This window comes from Genypterus blacodes, unplaced genomic scaffold (assembly GCF_046128005.1).
Source record: "Genypterus blacodes isolate CSIRO-AG114 ecotype Tasmania unplaced genomic scaffold, CSIRO-AGI_Gbla_v1 ptg000272l_1, whole genome shotgun sequence".
Classification (NCBI taxonomy): Eukaryota; Metazoa; Chordata; class Actinopteri; order Ophidiiformes; family Ophidiidae; genus Genypterus; species Genypterus blacodes.
The window spans coordinates 155,001-174,947 of NW_027467063.1; the positions used below are offsets into that span (position 1 = coordinate 155,001).

General features: G+C 51.5%; 1 protein-coding gene and 1 long non-coding RNA gene across 2 annotated transcripts in view; both read right to left on the minus strand.

Moving 5' to 3' along the window:
• The window catches only part of cacna1g (calcium channel, voltage-dependent, T type, alpha 1G subunit), a gene marked incomplete at its 5' end in the record, with an annotated part of 44,851 nt that overhangs the window by 18,586 nt on the left and 6,318 nt on the right, over positions 1-19,947 (minus strand). The window contains 12 exon segments of the mRNA XM_076171821.1: positions 4,334-4,526; positions 4,616-4,705; positions 4,820-4,945; positions 5,079-5,205; positions 9,136-9,320; positions 10,401-10,469; positions 13,306-13,429; positions 15,757-15,857; positions 16,680-16,853; positions 17,595-17,924; positions 18,548-18,729; positions 19,586-19,676. Of these exon segments, the coding sequence (XP_076027936.1) occupies positions 4,334-4,526; positions 4,616-4,705; positions 4,820-4,945; positions 5,079-5,205; positions 9,136-9,320; positions 10,401-10,469; positions 13,306-13,429; positions 15,757-15,857; positions 16,680-16,853; positions 17,595-17,924; positions 18,548-18,729; positions 19,586-19,676 (1,792 nt within the window).
• On the minus strand, positions 16,971-17,423 carry LOC143017158 (uncharacterized). Its single transcript, XR_012965595.1, has 3 exons — positions 17,320-17,423; positions 17,112-17,210; positions 16,971-17,028 (listed from the first exon to the last, which is right to left on the minus strand). It is a non-coding gene; the product is annotated as an uncharacterized LOC143017158 (long non-coding RNA).

The window sequence follows — 19,947 nt, forward strand, 5'->3', positions numbered from 1 at the left end:
CCTCCTCTCTGACATGTTTCTCTCTTTTTCTCCCCAGAGAGCCGATGTTATTAATTACATCTCTGCGACGGCGGAGCAGGAGCGAGAGAGGAAGAGGAGCGAGAGAGGAAGAGGAGCGACACAGAACTTGTTTTAGATTTGTCTCAGTTGGCTCTGACCCAGATACAGCTGAGCTAATATGTGAACACGAGGTTGTGTGTGTGTGTGTGTGTGTGTGTGTGTGACGCTGAGAGGGGAGATGATGCAGTTTGTCCAGGTCTTGTTGCTGCGCTGACAGCACAGATGAACGACACCATGTAGGATGTGACTTTGTTTACGTGCGTCAAGGTGATGAAGAGTTATTATATATAAGACAGAAGCTGCAGCGTCTCACTGAAGCTGCTCAGACACACGGAGGCGTTTAGATGCTCTGTGTGTGTTTACGTCACCACACAGCAGGAAGGAGGACGGCTGCTGAGAGTCAGAGCCAAGCATCAAAGAGGAACCAAGGGAGAGGAGGAGGAGAGGAGCGAGAGAGGAGGAGAGGAGGAATAGAGGAGCTGTGAGGAGTCAACAGGACCAAACACACACCGCAACATTTCATACTGGTATTGGTAATGCTCCAGATAATCGTGGCAGAAAGTCTGAGGAGCCTGAGGAGAGCTGAGGGCCAACACATGTACACACACACACACACACACACACACACACACAGCTGAATAGAGCTCAGCAGGTTGCATCAGAGCCCCGCTGACACTTTCACACTATCAAATGTTTCTCTGTTGTTGCTGCTGTCAATCAACTCGATTAGCTTAACTGTCTCCTCCGTTATTACCTCGCCCTGACATCACTCTCTCTCTCTCTCTCTCTCTCTCTCTCTCTCTCTCATCATTACCCTGATACAAGCTCACGGAGGACACAGAGGACACGGTGGACAACAATCTATCTTCTATTCTACAGGAGCAGGATGTGTGTGTGTGTGTGTGTGTGTGTGTGTGTGTGTGTGTGTGTGTGTGCAGCATCGCGGCTGAATCTGACTGCATGAGTCATCACATGTCGAGTCCAAACAGAGGGGAACTGGGTCGCCCTGTGTGTCTGTGTGTGTGTGTGTGTGTGTGTGTGAGTGTGTGTGAGTGTGTGTGTGTGTGTGTGTGTGTGTGTGTGTGTGTGTGTGCCCCCCCTCTCCCGCCTCCTCATGCTATGTGTTATATTATATTATATTTATATTAGAATGTTTTTTTTCTAACTTATTGTTTTATGATGATTTTTTTGTACTCTGGCTTGTTTTCCTTTATCTTGTTTTCTTTTCTTTATTTCTAAGCCATTTATTTTCCCTTGATCTTGATATTGTAGTAAAATGTGTTTCATGTTATTGATTCATATTTGATGACTCCACATGTTGGACTTTTATTTAGTTGACTTGTTGTCGTTTGTCTTTCTCCCTCCTGCTGTTCCTCCCTGTTTCCTGCCTGATCCTGTTCTCTGATCCTGTTCTCTGATGACCTGATCTCTGATCCTGTTCTCTGATGACCTGATCTCTTTGAGTTACAGCTCATGGATTGATTGATCAGCTCAGACGTTCTGGGACAGAAGGAGAAGCCTTAGGAGCTGCTCCTGCACTCTGCTCTACAACCATCTGCTCCCTCACACACACACACACACACACACTCCACCTGCACACACCAGTACAAGCACAACAAGCACACCACACTAATATGAAGTTAGTGAAGGAGTGGTATTCCTCTAACACAGCACTCAGCAGCTGCCGCCCGGAGTAAACTTTTTAAACCAGGTCGCCATAGAAACAAGTTGGCACGAGGTGACAAAAAAAATCAAGTGTGCCAGCAAAAGCGTTGGCGCTCAGACGGCCCGAGAGGACTGCGGTCCCTCCAGCACCCCCGCTGCTCGCTGCTTAGTAACAACATGTGACCTCTGTGTCGCTGCTCCAGCCTGCTGCTCCCAAGGAGCTGCTGCAGGGAGGAACACAGGGAGGAACCCAGGGAGGAACCCAGGGAGGAACCCAGGGAGGAACACAGGGAGGAAGCCAGGGAGGAACACAGGGAGGAACCCAGGGAGGAACACAGGGAGGAACACAGGGACTCTGGATCATTCACTTCCACGTCCTGATGTCATAGTGAGATCCACCTGGAGCAGATTTGATGCGACAGGACGACAGGTTGGATATTTCCCAACATGGAAACTAATGAATCCCTCCAGGCAAACTACAACAAACTGCAATGTGACAAACCTGAGAGACGACGGCGAGGAGCACCTGGCAGCCGTGATGGCGTCAGACAACAAACCCAGCAGTCGGCAAGACTGAGGAAAAGAATTCACCACAACAGAACCAGAGCCAGTTTCTAGGATAAGAAGTCAGGAACACCATAGAAACTATAACCTCAGCTGCTGTGATGCAGATCATAAGAGACCTGACCCCCATCTGACCCCCATCTGACCCCCATCTGAGCCCCCTAACCAGACTAGAGCACAGTCTCCTTGTCCTGCGGGCGGCGGCTGTGGCGGTGGCGGTGGTGCAGCCGTGCAGTGCTGTGGACAGTGGATGGGTCGCAGACGAGCGTGGACGAGCTGTGAAAGACAAAGAGCCACGACAGAGAAACAGATAGCAGCATGTCCAGCCAACTGAGGGCGAATGGGAGAGAGGCAGGGGGGCGGGGACGTGGGATGGGGCCCTACCTCCCGTGATCACTGAACTTAGAAACGGAGCCGCCGCGGTGGTGGTGGTGTGTGGGTGGAGGGGGGGGGGGGGGGGGAGGGGGTGAGGGACACAAAGAACATGCTGGAAACTCTGTACCTTTCAATGTGCCTTCAGAGAGTTCCCAACTCACCCCCGGAACCATTAAATCTAGAGGAACGAGACCATGTTAGTCAGTGAGAAGCAGGAAGAGAGCAAGGAGGGAAGGAAGGAAGGGAGGAAGGAGTCTGAATCAGGAGAGAGAGAGAGAGAAAGAGGGAAAGAGGGATGGAGTAAGGCCAGAAGGAAGCGATGGAAGTTTAAGCTGGTTCCTGTTCCTACTTTGTCTTTCCAGAGATTCTGAGTCCAGTTAGCTTTGGTCTCCAAACATTCCCACTGGGATTCTCAAACCATCGTCATCCTCAAGCCAAAGAGACACTACACAACGCCCAGCCCGCTCTGTGGCTCAACCAGAGCAGACACACCAGTCCACATCCAGCTGCACGGCAAAAACCTCTCCTGACCAAAAACACAGAGAAACTCCAAACTCAAGCTGGACCTGGAGAAGACCTGGACCCGGAGAAGACCTGGACCCGGAGAAGACCTGGACCCGGAGAAGACCTGGACGTGCCAAGTCTGCATGAGTTTGTCTGTGTGAAAAGTGTGTAAGAAGAAAAGTGTGTGTTTGTGTGCTCGGTGCTCGTCGGTCAGGCGCTTCCTTAAAAAGAGAGGAGATCCATTTTCCCATCTGTATTTCTCAAGAGCTGGACGGAAACGTTTCCATCATCAACAGCAAGAAAGCAAAAGTTTGTCTGCTCTACTTTGAAAACCAAAAAGTCCACTGCTCCTTGAAGAAATGTAAGAAAAACACCAGCTGAGATAAATATGGGGACAAATTTGCAAGAAGTCCAATGTTGGAGGTTCAAGGGCTTAAGTTTTAGGAGAAGGAGGCAGTGGAATAAAAAACCAACCAAGCAGTGAATCAACTCCTATACAGCCGGAGGGGAGAGAGAGAGAGAGGGCGAGCAAAGAGACCTCAGCTACAGGGGAACTCTTCATCCAGTTTGCTGGATCCCTGCCCCTGCGGCTGTACTAAACCACATGCAGAAGAGGGGAAGGGAGGGGGGTCCGCTGCTTTTCCACTGAGGCCATTAAGATCTGGACTCCCCCTCCCTCTAGCTCTGTTCACCCACCGCCATGCAAGCCCCGTCAGCGCTGCCCGGCATGCGTCGCAGGGTCAACCCAAGCACGGCAGCTACGGTCGACCAGGCAAGGTAAGGGAGGAGGGGGGAGAGAGGCGGCTTCCGGGGGGGGGGGGCGACGCCGGCGGTCGCCTGTCCCGGATCTGAAGAGCTCACAGGCCTGCACGGACTCGTCTCCCCGTCTCAGGAGGAAAGTCTCCACAGTCTGCGGCAGAGTGGGCAGAGCCGGAGCGGGCGACCGCCAGGAAGCAACGACGCGACCATGAGTCCTACAAGGAAGGGAGAGGGAAGGTTCTACTGCAGAGGAGCGACTATCTGACCAACTAGCTCTCTAGCTGCGTTCTCCCCGGCTTCGGTCAAACCAAACCAAGAAGCAAGACGAAAACAAAAACAGGCTCAAATCAAGCAGGACTCAGAAAGATGTGGAAAGACTACCGACCAGCCAGCTCCTTCTCCTTACTCCGTCTCTTTTTCTCCATGCGTTTCAGTCTCTTCTCCTCCCGGCGCTTGGCCTCCTCGGCCTCCTGGTGGCGCCGGCACTTGTGGAAGTTCTCCACCACCACGCCCACGAACATGTTGAGCACAAAGAACGCCACGATCAACAGGAAGGAGATGAAGTAGAGCAGCATCCAGGGGTTGTAGTTCATCTGGGGCTGAAACACAGACCAGTCATCATCAGTTTAAACCTTCATCTCCCTGAATATCAGGGACGTGTCACTTCGAGCTGAAACCTGTTGTTTACCTGTTGATCCACTCCCACAGCGTCCAGTCCGTCATACATGATGTCCACCCAGCCGTCTTTGGAAGCGAGTACGAACAGAGACATCAGAGCCTGAGAGGGAAAGAAGAAGGACAGAGAGAAGAAGAAGAAGAAGAAGAAGAAGAATCCATCACAGCGTCTCTGTCTCTGTCCCTTCATGGAGTCATGGTGGAGGTGGAGGTCTACCTGGCCCAGGTTGTCAAAGTTGTACTTGTGTCTGACCCATTTGTAGTTGGCCTGCAGACAGTCGGACCTGTTGGTGACGTTCCTGACGTCCTCGCCCTGACAGACGAAGAACTTCCCTTTGAAGAGCTGAAAGGAGAAAACAGATGAAGTAGGACGACATCACTTCCCTTCATCTCCTTGAGAAGGTCCTGGGTTTGAATCCCTGTTAGGATGTGTGGTGATGTCCTTCATCCCCACTCTCCTCATCCTCCTCTCTCACCTGCACTCCCAGGATGCCGAAGATGATGAAGAAGGCGCAGCAGATGACCACGATGTTGCCAATGGGCTTCAGCGACGACATCAGGGTCTCCACCACCAGCTTCAGGCCCGGGGCTCTGCTGATCACCCTGGAAACCAGAACACAGAGCAGCACAGAGCAGCTCAGACCAGATGGAGCACACAAACCTCTGGCGTTCAAACCACCAACTTCCTCATCTCTCTCTCTCTCTCTCTCTCTCTCTCTCTAATTAAGCCAATGAACTGATGAGGATGTTTCATTAATGTCAGCATGGCACCCTGCGCTGCACTGCAATGCAGCTGAGCGCCTCCCAGAGGGTAAAACACACACACACACACACACACACACACACACACAAAACCCTGCCAATTCACAAACAGAATACACAGATGTGCATACATCAGCAGGCAATCGCTTACAGCAACTGCACACACACACACACACACGCGCACACACACACACACGCACACACGCACAGATCAAGTGAATGTGATGTGACACCACAGCAGCAGAGGAACGTGAAAAGGCCTAAAAAACCAAATGAACTCTACAAAGACCGAGCGGCTGACAGAGCGGCTGACAGAGCAATAATTTCCCGCCTCTTGGTTTCTTTGTGTTTCCCCTCCAGCAGGCGTCTGAGTGAGCGAGGCATTAAGAGGAGACGTGAGATAACAAGGAGCCGGGCTGACGAAGGCCACTGATCAATAGACCTGATCAGCGCTCTGATCAGAGAATAACGAGCCTGCGTCTTCACGTCAGGCTGCAGTACCTCTGCTGCCTCTTGGGGGCGGCGGTGCTGCAGAGTGTTTCTATTGATCTGCTCAGAGGAGAAGAGAGATCAGGCTGTCAATCAAGTTTAAACTTCTGTATTTTCAATCAGATGCAGAAACAGCTGCTTCCTCTTTATTGCCTCTGGATCTTCTTCTTCTTCTCTGTTTCTATCTCTCCGCCGCACTTCATCACACCCGGTGTGTCGGCGCCGTGGGAACAGGCCGACCACTTACTGGTCTACACACACACACACACACACACACACCAGTACAAAGTATGTAGCGCTCCAGAACACACAGCGGCTCGTGTGTGTGTGTCGTTCCCTCACACACCTGCCGGCGGCTAAAATTGCGTCTATTGATTATCTTTCCTCGCTTTAGCGTCGGCGGCTCAGACTGTCAGGCGGCGACCCGGCGCCGGAGGGGGAAACACGGCGAGCTCATATTTAATTCAAACCCCTGGAGAGGCGAGTCTGCGTCGCTACGCCGCCGTGACAACAAGCTGGTAGTGGAAACAAAGCGTCTCTTCCTGCCTTCACACCGCTAATGTGTCAGAGCGGCCACATCTAATATTGATGGAGCCGCTCTGTCAGGCCGCCGCTGTGTGGGTTCTCAGAGTGAGGCTGGGTCGGTTGTTGGTCGGTTGTTTGTCCCGGTGTCAGTTTGGTCTCACAAGCACACGGAAACACATCCACACACCACAAACATCAATCAAGACGAGCGGCGCCTAAGGGGTCATGAGGTCGAGGAGGAGGAGGAGGAGAACGAGGAGGAGGAGGAGAGAGAGACTTTAATCTTTGGTGTTCTGATGGTTCCGGCTCCATCGGCTACACAGCAACAGCAAGTATTATACGAGATGCTGCCTGCCAGAATGAGCTCAATAGAACAGGAAGTATGCAGAGGGCGTGGCCGTGTTTCTGCCTCCAGGCTGAAACGATGGATGAAGCAGAATGGATCAGATGTTCCTCACAGAGCAGGCGCTGTGGTTACTGCAGTGCTTCTCAGTTGTTTTCTGTGTATAAGGCAGTGGGTCCACTCAGCGTTAGGTGATTCCTTCTTGAGTGCCTGAAGCCCTTTTCTGATCCCTGCCATGGTCTGTGCACCATCACTGCAAACACCAATGCAGTTCTCCCACTTGAGTCCATTCTGGGTCAGGAAGCAGTCCAGTATTTTGAATATCTCTCCAGCTGTGGCTCTGTCTCTGACATATTTACAAAAAAGTAAACGTCAAATGTATGTCAAAACGTACATGAGCAATAAACAAGCAGTCTTTGTTGCTGTCAATCGCTTCATGGAATTGTAAGGCAAAACGTTTGTCTTTGAGTTTATCCACCAGCTGTTCTTGAAGATCGTCAGCAATGAATTTAATTTTTCGGCACTTGCGTCATCCAGCATGAAAGAGACCATCTCTACTGCTGCAGGAAGTCTGAGCTCCTCTGCTATGGTGTGGGGTTTTTTTGCACCGAGCAATTTGGTACGCCACCCTATATGATGCTAACAGTGCTAGCTGGTTCACCAAACTAGCATTCAAGAAGCGGGATGTTTGTTGGCCATATTCGGCACGTTTTCGCTGAAAAAACTCAAGCGGCGTATCAGCGTGGTTGGGGTGTGACGTGTTCAAGTGACGGCTTCATTTATTTGGCTTCATGCTGTCCGCTGCCATCATTTTTACACACAATAAACACACCGGTCTTTCCTCGTCTCCCACCGTTGTCACAGTGAAGCCGAGCGCTACATATGATTCGTCATATTTCCTTGTCTTGGCTTTCGGGATACTTTTGTCTTTGTCCTTATCTCCGTCTCTCTCTGCCTTTCTTTTCATCCCTGTTAAGTATTTTTCCATTGAGTCTTCTGTGCTGGCTTCGGCTCTGTGTTGTGTGTGTGTGTGTGTGCGGATGCTCGGTGCTTCATATCTCCAACTCTAACAATGAGAGTAAATGGAACACTACCTGCCATTTACTCTCATTATTACACCTATATGAGAACTACATGCTGGCGTGAAAGTGCCACTGCCACCTATGGTAGCGGCAGGAGTGATGACTTTACACTCAGAGAGGAACGCCGACACTTTCTAACTCTAATGGATCTACGTATAAGGAGCAGCGTTCCTCCTGCTAACATTCAAACATCCTCAGGAATTTCCAAACTGGCTGCGGTTTTCCGTGCCGGGAACGCCAGGAAGACACTTTTAATAAGGAAGCTCCCGCCAAGTCTTCTGGAAAGGAGACAAGGACAGTGAAAGCACAGAGCGTCTGAGGCGCCGCTGCCAACTTGGCCACCGTCCTGTCAAATTAGCCGCCGACATCGTTTTACTTCCTGCCTCTTTGCGTTGGCAGACATTTAAGTGAAACACCACAGATCGTTGATTATGTCGTCCTTCCTGCCATCGTACCTGCAGGACAGCAGCGTTTACCCTCATCACGCACAGGCCTGCCCCCTGCCATGCCCCTTTACTCTGACCTCTGACCCTGAACCCTCTGTATCTTCTGGCTGCCTTCCCACTCCGCTCTCCTATGATGTCGCTCGAGTGAACATTTAGTAGAATTGACTTTGTTCTCAGTCGTCTGAAGGTGAAATCGTCCAAGAATCTCCATAAGCGACCGAAGCAGCCAAAGCGTGGAGTGAAAGCTTAGCACGATGTCGCCCGTAATGCTTGGCCCGTCCTTCTCCAGTTTATGGGTCTAAAGTTAATAAGCTAAGCCTAAAGCCACATTAGAGCGTTGCTCTGCAGCCTCAGCACAGCTCTGCTCTTTGCTCTGTCTGTCTTCATTCATCTCTCCGTCCCCTCCTCTTCCTCTCTCACTCCGTCTCCGTCCCTCTTCATCACGTCATCCTAATCCCGTTTCCCTTTCTGCTGTTCTGCGTTTTCCCCGGCCTTTCCTGCTGATAGCTGCGCTCTAAGACCTGAGACGTGTCAGGCCTTCGCCTCTAATCCGACTCTAAACCTTCCTCACTTGACGTTAATGCGGCCTCGTCCTCGGCCGGCGAGATTAATAAGGCAGCCGGGATTCAGCTGCCGCCGCCGCGCTTTGGGTCGAGAACCTTTCATTTGTCACGATCACCACAGATCAATGAGGAAGAGGAGCAGAGAACAAAACACAGCAGAGGAACCTGAGCTGATGGAGGTTTGACTTTAAATGAGGAATCTGTACTGCAGCAGGACCTCCAGGTGCCTCTGGTGCCTTGGTGTGCTGCGTGTGTGTGCTGCGTGTGTGTGTGTGTGTGTGCTGCGTGTGTGTGTGTGTGTGTGTGTGGTGCGTGGCGCTCACCGCAGCGGCCTCAGCGTCCTCAGCAGGCGCAGCACTCGCAGCATTCCCAGGATCTTGGGGCTGGAGTTTGAGATGAGGGAAACCAGGATGTCGATGACGGAGATGAACACCAGCATCCCGTCCAGAAGGTTCCAGCTGCTCCTCAGGTAGGACTTCTCTCCAAAACACCAGCCCAGGGCCACGATCTGACAACCACACACACACACCTTCAACCTCCTGACATGCTGCTCCATCCCTCCATCCATCCTCTCCTCCTCTCTCCTCCTCTCCCCCCCTCCTCTACTCCCCCTCCCCCTACCCCTCCCCCCCTCCCCCTCTCCTCCTCTCCCCCCCTCCTCTCCTCCTCTCTCCCCCTTGCTGGTCAGTGTTGCTCTGTTTACTCTTCAGCCTCCATGTCTTTGATAATAAGCAGATCTCTTATTGACTCGTATCTCCGTCTCCTCCCTCCTGCAGCTTATTGACGCAGCAGATTTGATGTATTCTCCTTCAGCACAGATCATCAAACTTGCAGTCTTCCTCTCCAGACCTCATTTCTGATTCTATAGCTGCTGCTCCTGCTTCATTCTGCCTATAGGCAGAAAACAACAGCCTGGCTTTGTTCCTGCAGCTCAAACTGATTTAATCACAAACAAACAAAGCCGCACAGATTCTTCTTCCTTTGTGCATTCATGAGCACTCGATGACAGAAGGACTCATTTGCATGTGTTGTTGCTCATCAATGCGTAATAATAAATATATATATTAATAAGAACTTTGGCAGGCGAGCCACTTCCTGTTTATTATGAGACTTATCAAAATAATGCCCCATTAAATCCCACTGATGACTTAGAACTAACTATCACAAGAGCTGTGTGTGTGTGTGTGTGTGTGTGAGTTCACTGGGACCACATATAGACGCAGAGGCTGGGAGTGAGTGACACGGATGAACTTTCCTCCCCTCTTCCTCTCCGCTTGCTATCGCCCATTAGAATGCAGACGAAACCAGCATCCGCATTATGCAACAGCCTCCAGAGAGCGTGTGTGTGTGTGTGTTTGTGTACGGCCCATGTGTCTCTCAGTGTGTGTGTTGCTGCTGTTGTGAGTCTGAACCTCGTGGCGTGGATCTGCTGTGTTTACACGTCAGCAGGACGTTTACTATCTGGGATAAACATGGAATAAATGTCCTAAATAAAGGCAAGGTTCCATTCTGCAGCTTCTGTCCCATGACCTAAAGCTCTGATCTGGGTCATGTGTATGTGTGTGTGTGTGTGTGTGTGTGTGCTCACCTTGACAGTCATCTCCGTCACAAAGATGGCAGTGAAGATGTAGTTGGACAGCGTGAGGAAGACTCTCTCCTGCAGAAAGAGAGGAAGAGGATTCATCACCGGCTGGTTGTCACTCAGCAGTAACCCTGCTCACCGGAGATGCTTGTTTGCCCAGAATTTGTTGCCGAGTGAGAATTTGGGCCATAACGCTATCGTGAATTATACATCAGTAACTACGGCGACGCTCTGAGAACACCAGCGAGTACATTTGCGCCAACAGGCGACGTTTTGAGGCAATGTTCAAGTTGTTGCTGCTGCATTTCCACACTGTTTCATTACTGAACTCCCAGGCCTCCCTGTTGCCTGCGGCGACGTGTGAGTGTGTGAGTGTGTGAGTGTGTGGAAGTGTGTGGAAGTGTGTGTGTGTGTGTGTGTGTGTGTGTGTGTGGAGCTTATTTACTGAGCCAAACAAGAGTGTGGAGAGGGACGGAGCAGGAGTGAGATCCTCTCACACCATGCTTATTTACTTCTCCTCTGTTTGGGGAGATACTCAATGTATATGTGTGTGTGTGTGTGTGTGTGTGTGTGTGTGATGTAAGAGGAGGCCGTGGGAAAGGCAGACACACACACGCGTAAACACAGACGGCAGCCCTGCAGTTTTTCTTGAAGTCTCTGGGAATTGAGCCTTTGAGAGGGTTCAAGTATTCAACTCCTCACGCTTAGGAAGGAGTGGACAAGAGACAGAGAGACGGAGAGACAGAGAGCAGAGAGACAGAGAGCAGAGAGACAGAGAGACAGAGAGACAGAGAGACAGAGAGCAGAGAGACGGAGAGCAGAGAGACAGAGAGCAGAGAGACAGAGAGCAGAGAGACAGAGAGACAGAGAGCAGAGAGACGGAGAGACAGAGAGCAGAGAGACGGAGAGACAGAGAGCAGAGAGACGGAGAGACAGAGAGACAGAGAGACAGAGAGACAGAGAGCAGAGAGACGGAGAGCAGAGAGCAGAGAGACGGAGAGCAGAGAGACAGAGAGACAGAGAGCAGAGAGACGGAGAGACAGAGAGCAGAGAGACAGAGAGACAGAGAGCAGAGAGACAGAGAGACAGAGAGACAGAGAGACGGAGAGCAGAGAGACAGAGAGACAGAGAGCAGAGAGACAGAGAGCAGAGAGACAGAGAGACAGAGAGACAAAGAGACAGAGAGACAGAGAGCAGAGGGACAGAGGGACAGAGAGACAGAGAGACAGAGAGACAGAGAGACAGAGAGACAGAGAGCAGAGGGACAGAGAGACAGAGAGACAGAGAGACAGAGAGCAGAGAGACAGAGAGCAGAGAGACAGAGAGCTACTTCCTGTTTACATGATGTATAATCCATATCCTCCTCTGATTGGTCGCCTGCAGCGAGCTGAACTGGGCGGGGCTTATTAGCGGATCATGACGTCTCCAGTTTGAACGCCGTACGTGTCTCAGCTTCCTGTCTGCTTCCCACACTCAGGCTGATGAATGACATCAAACTGAAGTGAATGAGATGTAAAGTAGGTCAAGTCAGCTGGAGACACGCACACACACATACACTTCGCTCGCTTGCTTCGCTCAAACTCTCAGCCAATGAGACGCCCACATGTGGCTGCAGAGTCACGCCGACCCGCCTGCTGCTGCTCAACTGGCTCAGGTTATATTTAGACCAGAGAAGAAGAAACGCATGATCGCAACAGACAAGAGACAGAAACCCAGAGCCCCCTCAGGAGGAGCCCAGGGCCCCCCAATGAGGAGCACAGCGCCCCCCCAATGAGGAGGACAGGGTCCCCCAATGAGGAGCACAGCGCCCCCGCAGGAGGAGCCTCCCATTTTGCCTCCTCGCTCCCTCGAAAACTTCTGGGACTCTCTTCTTGTTTATCTCTCAGTGTGCTGCAGCCTTTGTTCCTGCAGTCTTCCTCTGTGAGGAAGAGTTGGAGCGCTGAAAGCTTCAGATTGATGGTAATGTGCGTTGCTGATGCTGACATAATTCTGTCTCCGGCTGCAGACGGCGGCGCTTTATTGTTGGCCGGCCTTAATTAGGAATAATAAAGGATAATAGCTGGAATCATCATCCTCCGTCATTCCCACTGAGCAACAGGAAGACGGTAACCAGGCAACGTCCACAGCAAAGCCAAACAGCCCGAGACAAAGTGTCTGACAGAACGTCCAGGACGCAGAAGCATTCAGCCGCATTCCTCGCTCCAATGTTATGATTAAAGCTTTGATCTGATCTGAGCAGAGACAGAGCCGCTGGGAGGTCCTGGGTCAGATCCTGTCTCTCTGTCCTGCTGGGCCCTGAGGCGTCCTGAGCCTCCTCAGGTGTGACAGATCACCTGTTAGCTCAGCTCCACCGTCAGCCCGGCCTGTTGATGAGGCTTTATGAGATCTTTGTCGCGTTTTATGGGCGTTAATAAAGTTTAATCTGCTCTGAGCATCGAACACACGCTGTGGAGTTCTGGAGTTTGAGCCTCCGAGTCGCCTGGACAGTCCTGCTGGGTTAACGGCTCGGCTCGGCTCGTGTGTGTGTGTGTGTGTGTGTGTGTGTGTGTGTGCATGTCAGTCACTTTCTCCTCCTCTCCGTGTTTGTTTTGCCGTTTCACACTGTTTCCTTTGTGATTGCGAGGAGGTTCCCATCTCAGCAGTGTGTAGTAACGTGTGTGTGTGTGTGTTTCTGCTTCACACACATCCATCAGACTGAAGCTCTGACGCTCGTCCGTTTAAATCAGGACAGAATTATTGACGCCTTGCATCACAGTCAGACGTCTGTGAAGCGACAGGAAGTCCATAATGTTTAGCCTGAACTCAAACGGGAGAGGAGACGAGAGCGGGAACGGCAAAGCTGCAGGGAGGAAACACGATGCAGATGGAGGTAAACCTGTGTGTGTGTGTGTGTGTGTGTGTGCAGACTCACAGCGCTGCCCGCCTCGATGTGAGGCCTCTCCATGGCGATGGTGATGCAGTTGAGGAAGATGATGACGAGCACCACATGGTCAAACATCTTATGTGTGATGATCTTCCTGCAGACGACCCGAAACCTGCAGAACACACACAACAGCCACAAGTGTGTGAGTGTGTGAGTGTGTAAGTGTGTAGGTGTGTGAGTGTGTGAGTGTGTAAGTGTGTAGGTGTGTGAGTGTGTGAGTGTTTAAAGAACAGAGTGTCAGTAATGGAACTCTACTTGAGTTTTTCCATCTCACTCATTAAGGCGTGGATGTAAACATGAGCTCAACTCTTCCTCTCCTTCTGTCCTTCCTTCCTTCCTTCCTTCCTTGGCTCCTCTTCACTATGAGCAGTATTCATTCTTTTAAGTGGACACGTTTCAAACTGAGCCTGAATGAAGCTCAGAGATCAAACTCGGCCTTTTGTCCTTAGATGATGTCGCTGATGTAAAGTTTGTTTACATTAAACTGACAGCTGTGATTGACAGCTCGTCCCTCTGTGACTCAGCTGATGGATAAGGAGTCAGTCCTTCGTCACGGCGACATGTAGAGCTTCCTGGGCTCTCAGCTGGTGACCACAGAGCGTCGCTCTATATGGAGCTGCAGGGACTGAGGGGTGAATCAGGCCAGAGCGGCTCAGCTCCCATGTCTTTATTTGGCAATACAGCGCCATTGTGTCAACACTGTGTGTGTGTGTTTGTGTGTGTGTGAGCTCATTTCCCTTTGATATAACACACACACACACACACACACACACACACACACACACACACACACACACACACAGCTCAGTGTGTTCTGATCTTCATCATTTGAATTTTGTGAATTTTAATAAACTTCAGTGATGGTGTGAATCTGCTCTGGTTGATCTTCCTCCCTGTGTGTGTGTGTGTGTGTGTGTGTGAGTGTGTGTGTGATCATTTCTCATTCTGATCTCTGAATCAAACCAAACTTCCTCCGTCTCCTCATCAGTTGTGTCTTGATTGGCGGCTGACAGCGCTCCTCTGTGTGTCTGGATGTTTACGTGTTGTGACGCAGGTGTGGTCGTCTGTCGTCATGGCTGCACCACCGTCACTACGCCTGAGGTTTCCTTCCAGCCCACAGCAGGAACATGACAGCTTTGCCTCATGAGAGCAGGAGGATTCTCTCCTCCTGCCTCCAGATAAGCTCCTCCCTCCGCTCTGAGCCAGGAGGAGCTGCACGTCTCCATGTAGGACGTAGAGGAGCAACACATTCTTACTTTAGCTCTTCATCACAACTCTGGAACTTCTTCACTTCCGTCTGAATCTTCTATTCTGGTCTCTATCTGCTGATCTGCTGCTGCACTGACCCACTTTACCCTGAAGAATCAGACGCATCTGTGAGCTGCTGAGGACCCAGAGACCAAACAGGGACCTGAACAGAGTCCACGCCTCATTAAAGCCTCACCAGGCTGCAGTGAGCTCCGTGTGGCCCCCTGCTGTGTGTTCTCTGGATGATATCAGGCACAGCAGGGGGGCGGGGGCCGCGGTACAAGGATCTGTTTGGTTTGCGTCAAACCATCTACATCAAAAGTTGGATGGATTCAGTTTGTGGCTGAGAGGAAACGCAGCGATCCTCCCTCCCTCCCTCCTCCCCTCCCTCCCTCCCTCCTCCCCTTCCCTCCTCCCTCTTCCCTCCTCTGCTGCTGCTTACTCAACCCTGACATGGCAGAAACGCACAGATAAAAGAGAATTATGAAGCGGGAATGTGGGAGGGAAGAAACGCCGCTTCCACTCGGCTGCCAAACACGCCTTAGCTCCAGCAGTCAGCATGAGAGGAAGTGAGCCAAGAGAGACATCAAAGACCTCTCTGTTTACAGGGGGGGGGGGGGGCATCCAGAATCAACCATTATTTTGGGCAAATCAACATAATAATAAATAGATATTCCTCTGCACAGCTGAAGCGCTTTTCCCTGTGTGTGTGTGTGTGTGTGTGTGTGTGTGTGACGGAGAGAGCAGCTGCCAGGATCCCACCTGACACACACACACACACAAACATCTAATCCCACCTGACACACACTTATCACACTCCTTCAGCCATGGGCCCTGTGGCGTTCATGAACACTGTGATTCTCCCCGTCGTTTAACCGTTTGTGCTGACGGACTGAAGCTCTCACTGCTTTGACTGATTCATGTTTGTTATTGTACAGCTCTGTGGATTCTGATCAGCCAATCACAGGAGGGATGGAGGGATGGAGGGATGGATGGAGGGATGGAGGGATGGAGGGATGAGCGGAGGAGGGATGGAGGGATGAGCGGAGGAGGGATGGAGGGATGGAGGGATGGATGGAGGGATGAGTGGAGGAGGGATGGAGGGATGGAGGGATGGATGGAGGGATGAGCGGAGGAGGGATGGAGGGATGGAGGGATGGATGGAGGGATGAGTGGAGGAGTGAGGCTCACCTAGACTCTGGAGGGAAGAGGTAGAGCGACCAGCGGTCCCTCTGACGACACCATTCAGGCTGCTTCTTCTCCAGCCAGCGGAGGAGCCTGGCAGGACGACTCTGAGGCCACACACACACACACACACACACACACACACACACACACACACACACACACACACACACACACAGGAGAGACTCAGCATGTTTACTCACCTGACTCTGAAGGTTTCTGCAGCTATTCTGTCTGTTTGAAGCTTAGAGACACAGAGACCCTGACTCACAGTAACACACAGTAACACACAGTACATGATGGACACACACACACACTTGTAGCTACATGGGGCCATCACTGATGCTAAGTGAGGTTGTGAGCTGAGCTCTGTCTGTCACTGAGCTCTGAGGTCTGTTTGACCCAGTTACAGATAAGTTTGTGTCATTTCAGAGACATGTGTTGTTCTGCTGGGTCCACAGCTCAGAGAGAGACGACCCTCTCTCTCTCTCTCTCTCTCTCTCTCTCTCTCTCTCTCTCTCTGATGAGGGAACAACAGATGTCTCCACAATGAGACATGTCACAGAGAAGCCTCGCTGAGTCTGGATGTAAATTTAGCAGAATCATCACTTTTTGTAAAATCGCTGTGATGTGACTTTTATGCAGACCACAGAGACAGAGCAGCCACAGAGCAGCGAGAGAGCTGCACCACGTCTGCTCTCATTCAGATCAATGTAAAGAAACGTATGGAATCAAATCCTGTATTCTTTTATTCCTCCGGGTCTGAGCGGAGCACACAGGGACAGAACTCTGTGTGTAAGTCGGGCAGTGAAACCTGATCTTATTGAGGACCTGACAGAGAGCAGGCCTGACTGAGCTGTGGGGGTCTCAGCTCTCTCTTTTAGTCCTCAATAGAGCAGCAGTAGCAGTATGAACACACACACACTGACCAGGTTGGCGTCCTCCTCTGCGTCTTCTGCGTTTTCCTCCAGTGAGACCTGCGCCGCCCCCAGAGCGGAGGGAGAGCCTTTCCCGTTACAGTCGCTGTGCTCTGGGGGCCTTAAGTGGCCCAGTGAGGGGGGTCTGGAGCTGTGCATGCTGGCTGAGCGATACAGGTATGGAACCTACGCAGCCAAAACATGCACGTCAAAGATCCTCTCACCACCAGAGCCCTTACACAGTTCACACACACACACACACACTCACTCACTCGCTACCTCACTCACTCACTCACTAACTCTCACTCACTCACTCACTCACTCATTACCTCACTCACTCACTCACTCACTTACACACTCACTCACTCACTCACTCACTCACTCATTACATCATTCACTCACTCACTCTCACTCACTCATTAAATCACTCACTCACTCACTCACTCACTTACACACTCACTCACTCACTTACACACTCACTCACTCACTCACTCACTCACTTACACACTCACTCACTCACTCACTCACTCACTTACACACTCACTCACTCACTCACTCACTCACTCACTAACTCTCACTCACTCACTCACTCACTCTCACTCACTCATTAAATCACTCACTCACTCACTCATTACCTCACTCACTCACTCACTCACTTACACACTCACTCACTCACTCACTCACTCACTTACACACTCACTCACTCACTCACTCACTCACTCACTCACTCACTCACTCACTCACTCGCTCACTCACTCACTCTCTCCTCTGGGTCTCTTTGAATTCTCAGATTTATTTCCCTCAGCTCCAAAGCTCCGCCCACCCACCCACAAACTACCATAACATAAAGGTATTGTTGTGTTGTTGTGTTGTTGTGTTGTTGACCTCTCTGACCCTACATGATGATGTCATGGAGGAGAGCTGTACCTGCAGCAGGGCGTCAGGTGGCAGATCCATGGAGCTCCGCGTCTCCACCGACTCCATCCTGCGGTGTCGCGGCCCTGGCTGCGACATGGAGTCCGTCCTGGCCAGAGAGGCGTCGTCCTCCTCCATCAGGCCGCCTCCCTCTTCCCCGCCCTCGCCGTCTTCTGAGCTGGAGCCTCCCTCCCCAGAGAGGAGGGAACGCCGCTCCCCGGACAGACGCTTCTGGCGTTTGAGCGACGGGGCGCGGCCCACGCTGTTCCAGCTGGACCGCCGACTCGCCCAACCGCTGCCGGAGCTCCATGGGCCGTTAGGGGAGGAGCTACGGGCGCTCGACTGGAGAGGGAGGGAGGAAGAAGAGGAGGAGAAACTTTGATGAAGAACCAAGATACATTTGATGGATCTCTGTCACAGCTGCTTGATTCACCTGCAGCTGGACTAAGTTACGCTGACAGACGCAGAGAATCCAGACGGATTCCGGTCTCCAGTCTTTATTGCTGCTCGTCAGTTTGTGGAGCAGAGAGAGGAAGTGGCAGCAGCGAGTGTCAGAGCGCCACGCCACCTTATCATCATCAATCATTACGACAGCCGTAAATCAGCGGGACGTTCACAGTGAGGGGGAACTCCTGCTACTTAGAGCTTCAGGTGACGAGCCTGTCAGAGAGGCAGAAACCCACAGCGTCTGGACCTGAGCAGGCTTTCACACCTGTCTACTCACTGTGTCGTCATGGATACGAGCTCTGACACGAGGAGACACAACCATCAGGGAGGAGCTGTTGTTTGTTTGTTTGTTTGTTTGTTTTAGTCCACAAAGGTAAAAGGACTGTTGAGGATGTTTGCGTTCACGTTTGCCTCATCGTGTTTGTGGCAATATGGCCGACAGCTGACCTGAGACTACGTTACCATGGTGACATCCACAATTTGTTTTTCCATGGTATTTTCCATCGGCGGGTACTTACGGGGGATTTGTCGTAGCAGGCCGGCTCCACGGAGACGCTGCTGCCCCGTCTGAGCTCGAGGCCCAGTGGCGGGTCGCCTGCCACGGGCAGCTTGGGGACGGGCATGGGCGTGGCTGCCGTGTGGGTGATCAGGGGCGGAGTCAGGCTGTTCTTCAGGTCCACGTGACCGTTTACAGGCACGACTGAGGAGGCAAGGAGAAGAGGAGAGAATTATGAAAGCATAGAAGAAGAACCAGCAGGGAGAGACATGAGGATGATGATGATGATGAGGGGGAGGAGGAGGAGGAGACCCTATACAGTGAAGCCTCAGCAATGCAGCACAGCATCTTTAAAAATGGATGCCTCAGTGTTTCTCAGCAGCATGAATATTTCAGAGGGCATTAATGTGAGGAGAAGCGCGGGGGAGAGAACGATGTCGGACAGAAACACAAACAGCAATGCAACTTTAATAACGCTAATTCCTCCATCTTTCTCGCAGACCCAGGAGATGTAAACCAGGCTCAGCTATGTGCCGACGGTCTGAGGGGGCGATCACAGGCACGCGTGGGAGCTTTTCTATACTGCGGCGCCTTCACGGGGACGTTCCCTCTGTGTTAACACTAATCAGAGAGGACAGGAAGCTGCGTGACAGGAATTATAGATGAGAGGGACGAGCACGTGTCGCAAAACAGGGGAGGAGAGGAAGAGGAGGAGCAGAACGCAGACAGATAGAAGATGGAGGCAAGCTGAGACACCACATCATAATGAGTGAACTCTGACCTTTACATTACATACAGAGTTTATGTCCAGTGAGAGAGAGAGAGGGAGAGAGAGAGAGGGAGAGAGAGAGAGGGAGAGAGAGAGAGGGAGAGAGAGAGAGAGAGAGAGAGAGAGAGAGAGAGAGAGAGAGAGAGGGAGAGAGACATAGAGAGAGAGAGTTGTTGTAGTTGTGCATACAGAGGTGTATGAAACCTCAGATGATGAGTTATGTAATGATTTGTTTACATTATAATCATAACAGCTTCATTTCCATGCATGATTGACAGACACTTTGTTTACCTGCAGACGATAAATCCTTCTTGCTGCCGTTGACGTCCTCCATGCTGCGAGCAAAGGAATCAATCTCCGAACCTGGTTTAGAGGTGTCACCCTTCAGACACACACACACACACACACACACACACACAGTTAGATCTCTCTCTCTCTCTCTCTCAGTCACACATCAGATCAAACAGGATCGTCTGTATGCAGAGATGTAAAGTTCTCCAGTTTGTTGAGAGAGGACTCGTAGGATGTCATCCTAGGGGTCAAAGGTCGCCAGGGCATGACCAGACACTGTCAGCATGCAGGGACGGAGAGAGAGAGAGCGAGAGAGCGAGAGAGAGAGAGAGAGAGAGAGAGAGACCGAGCGATCACAGACA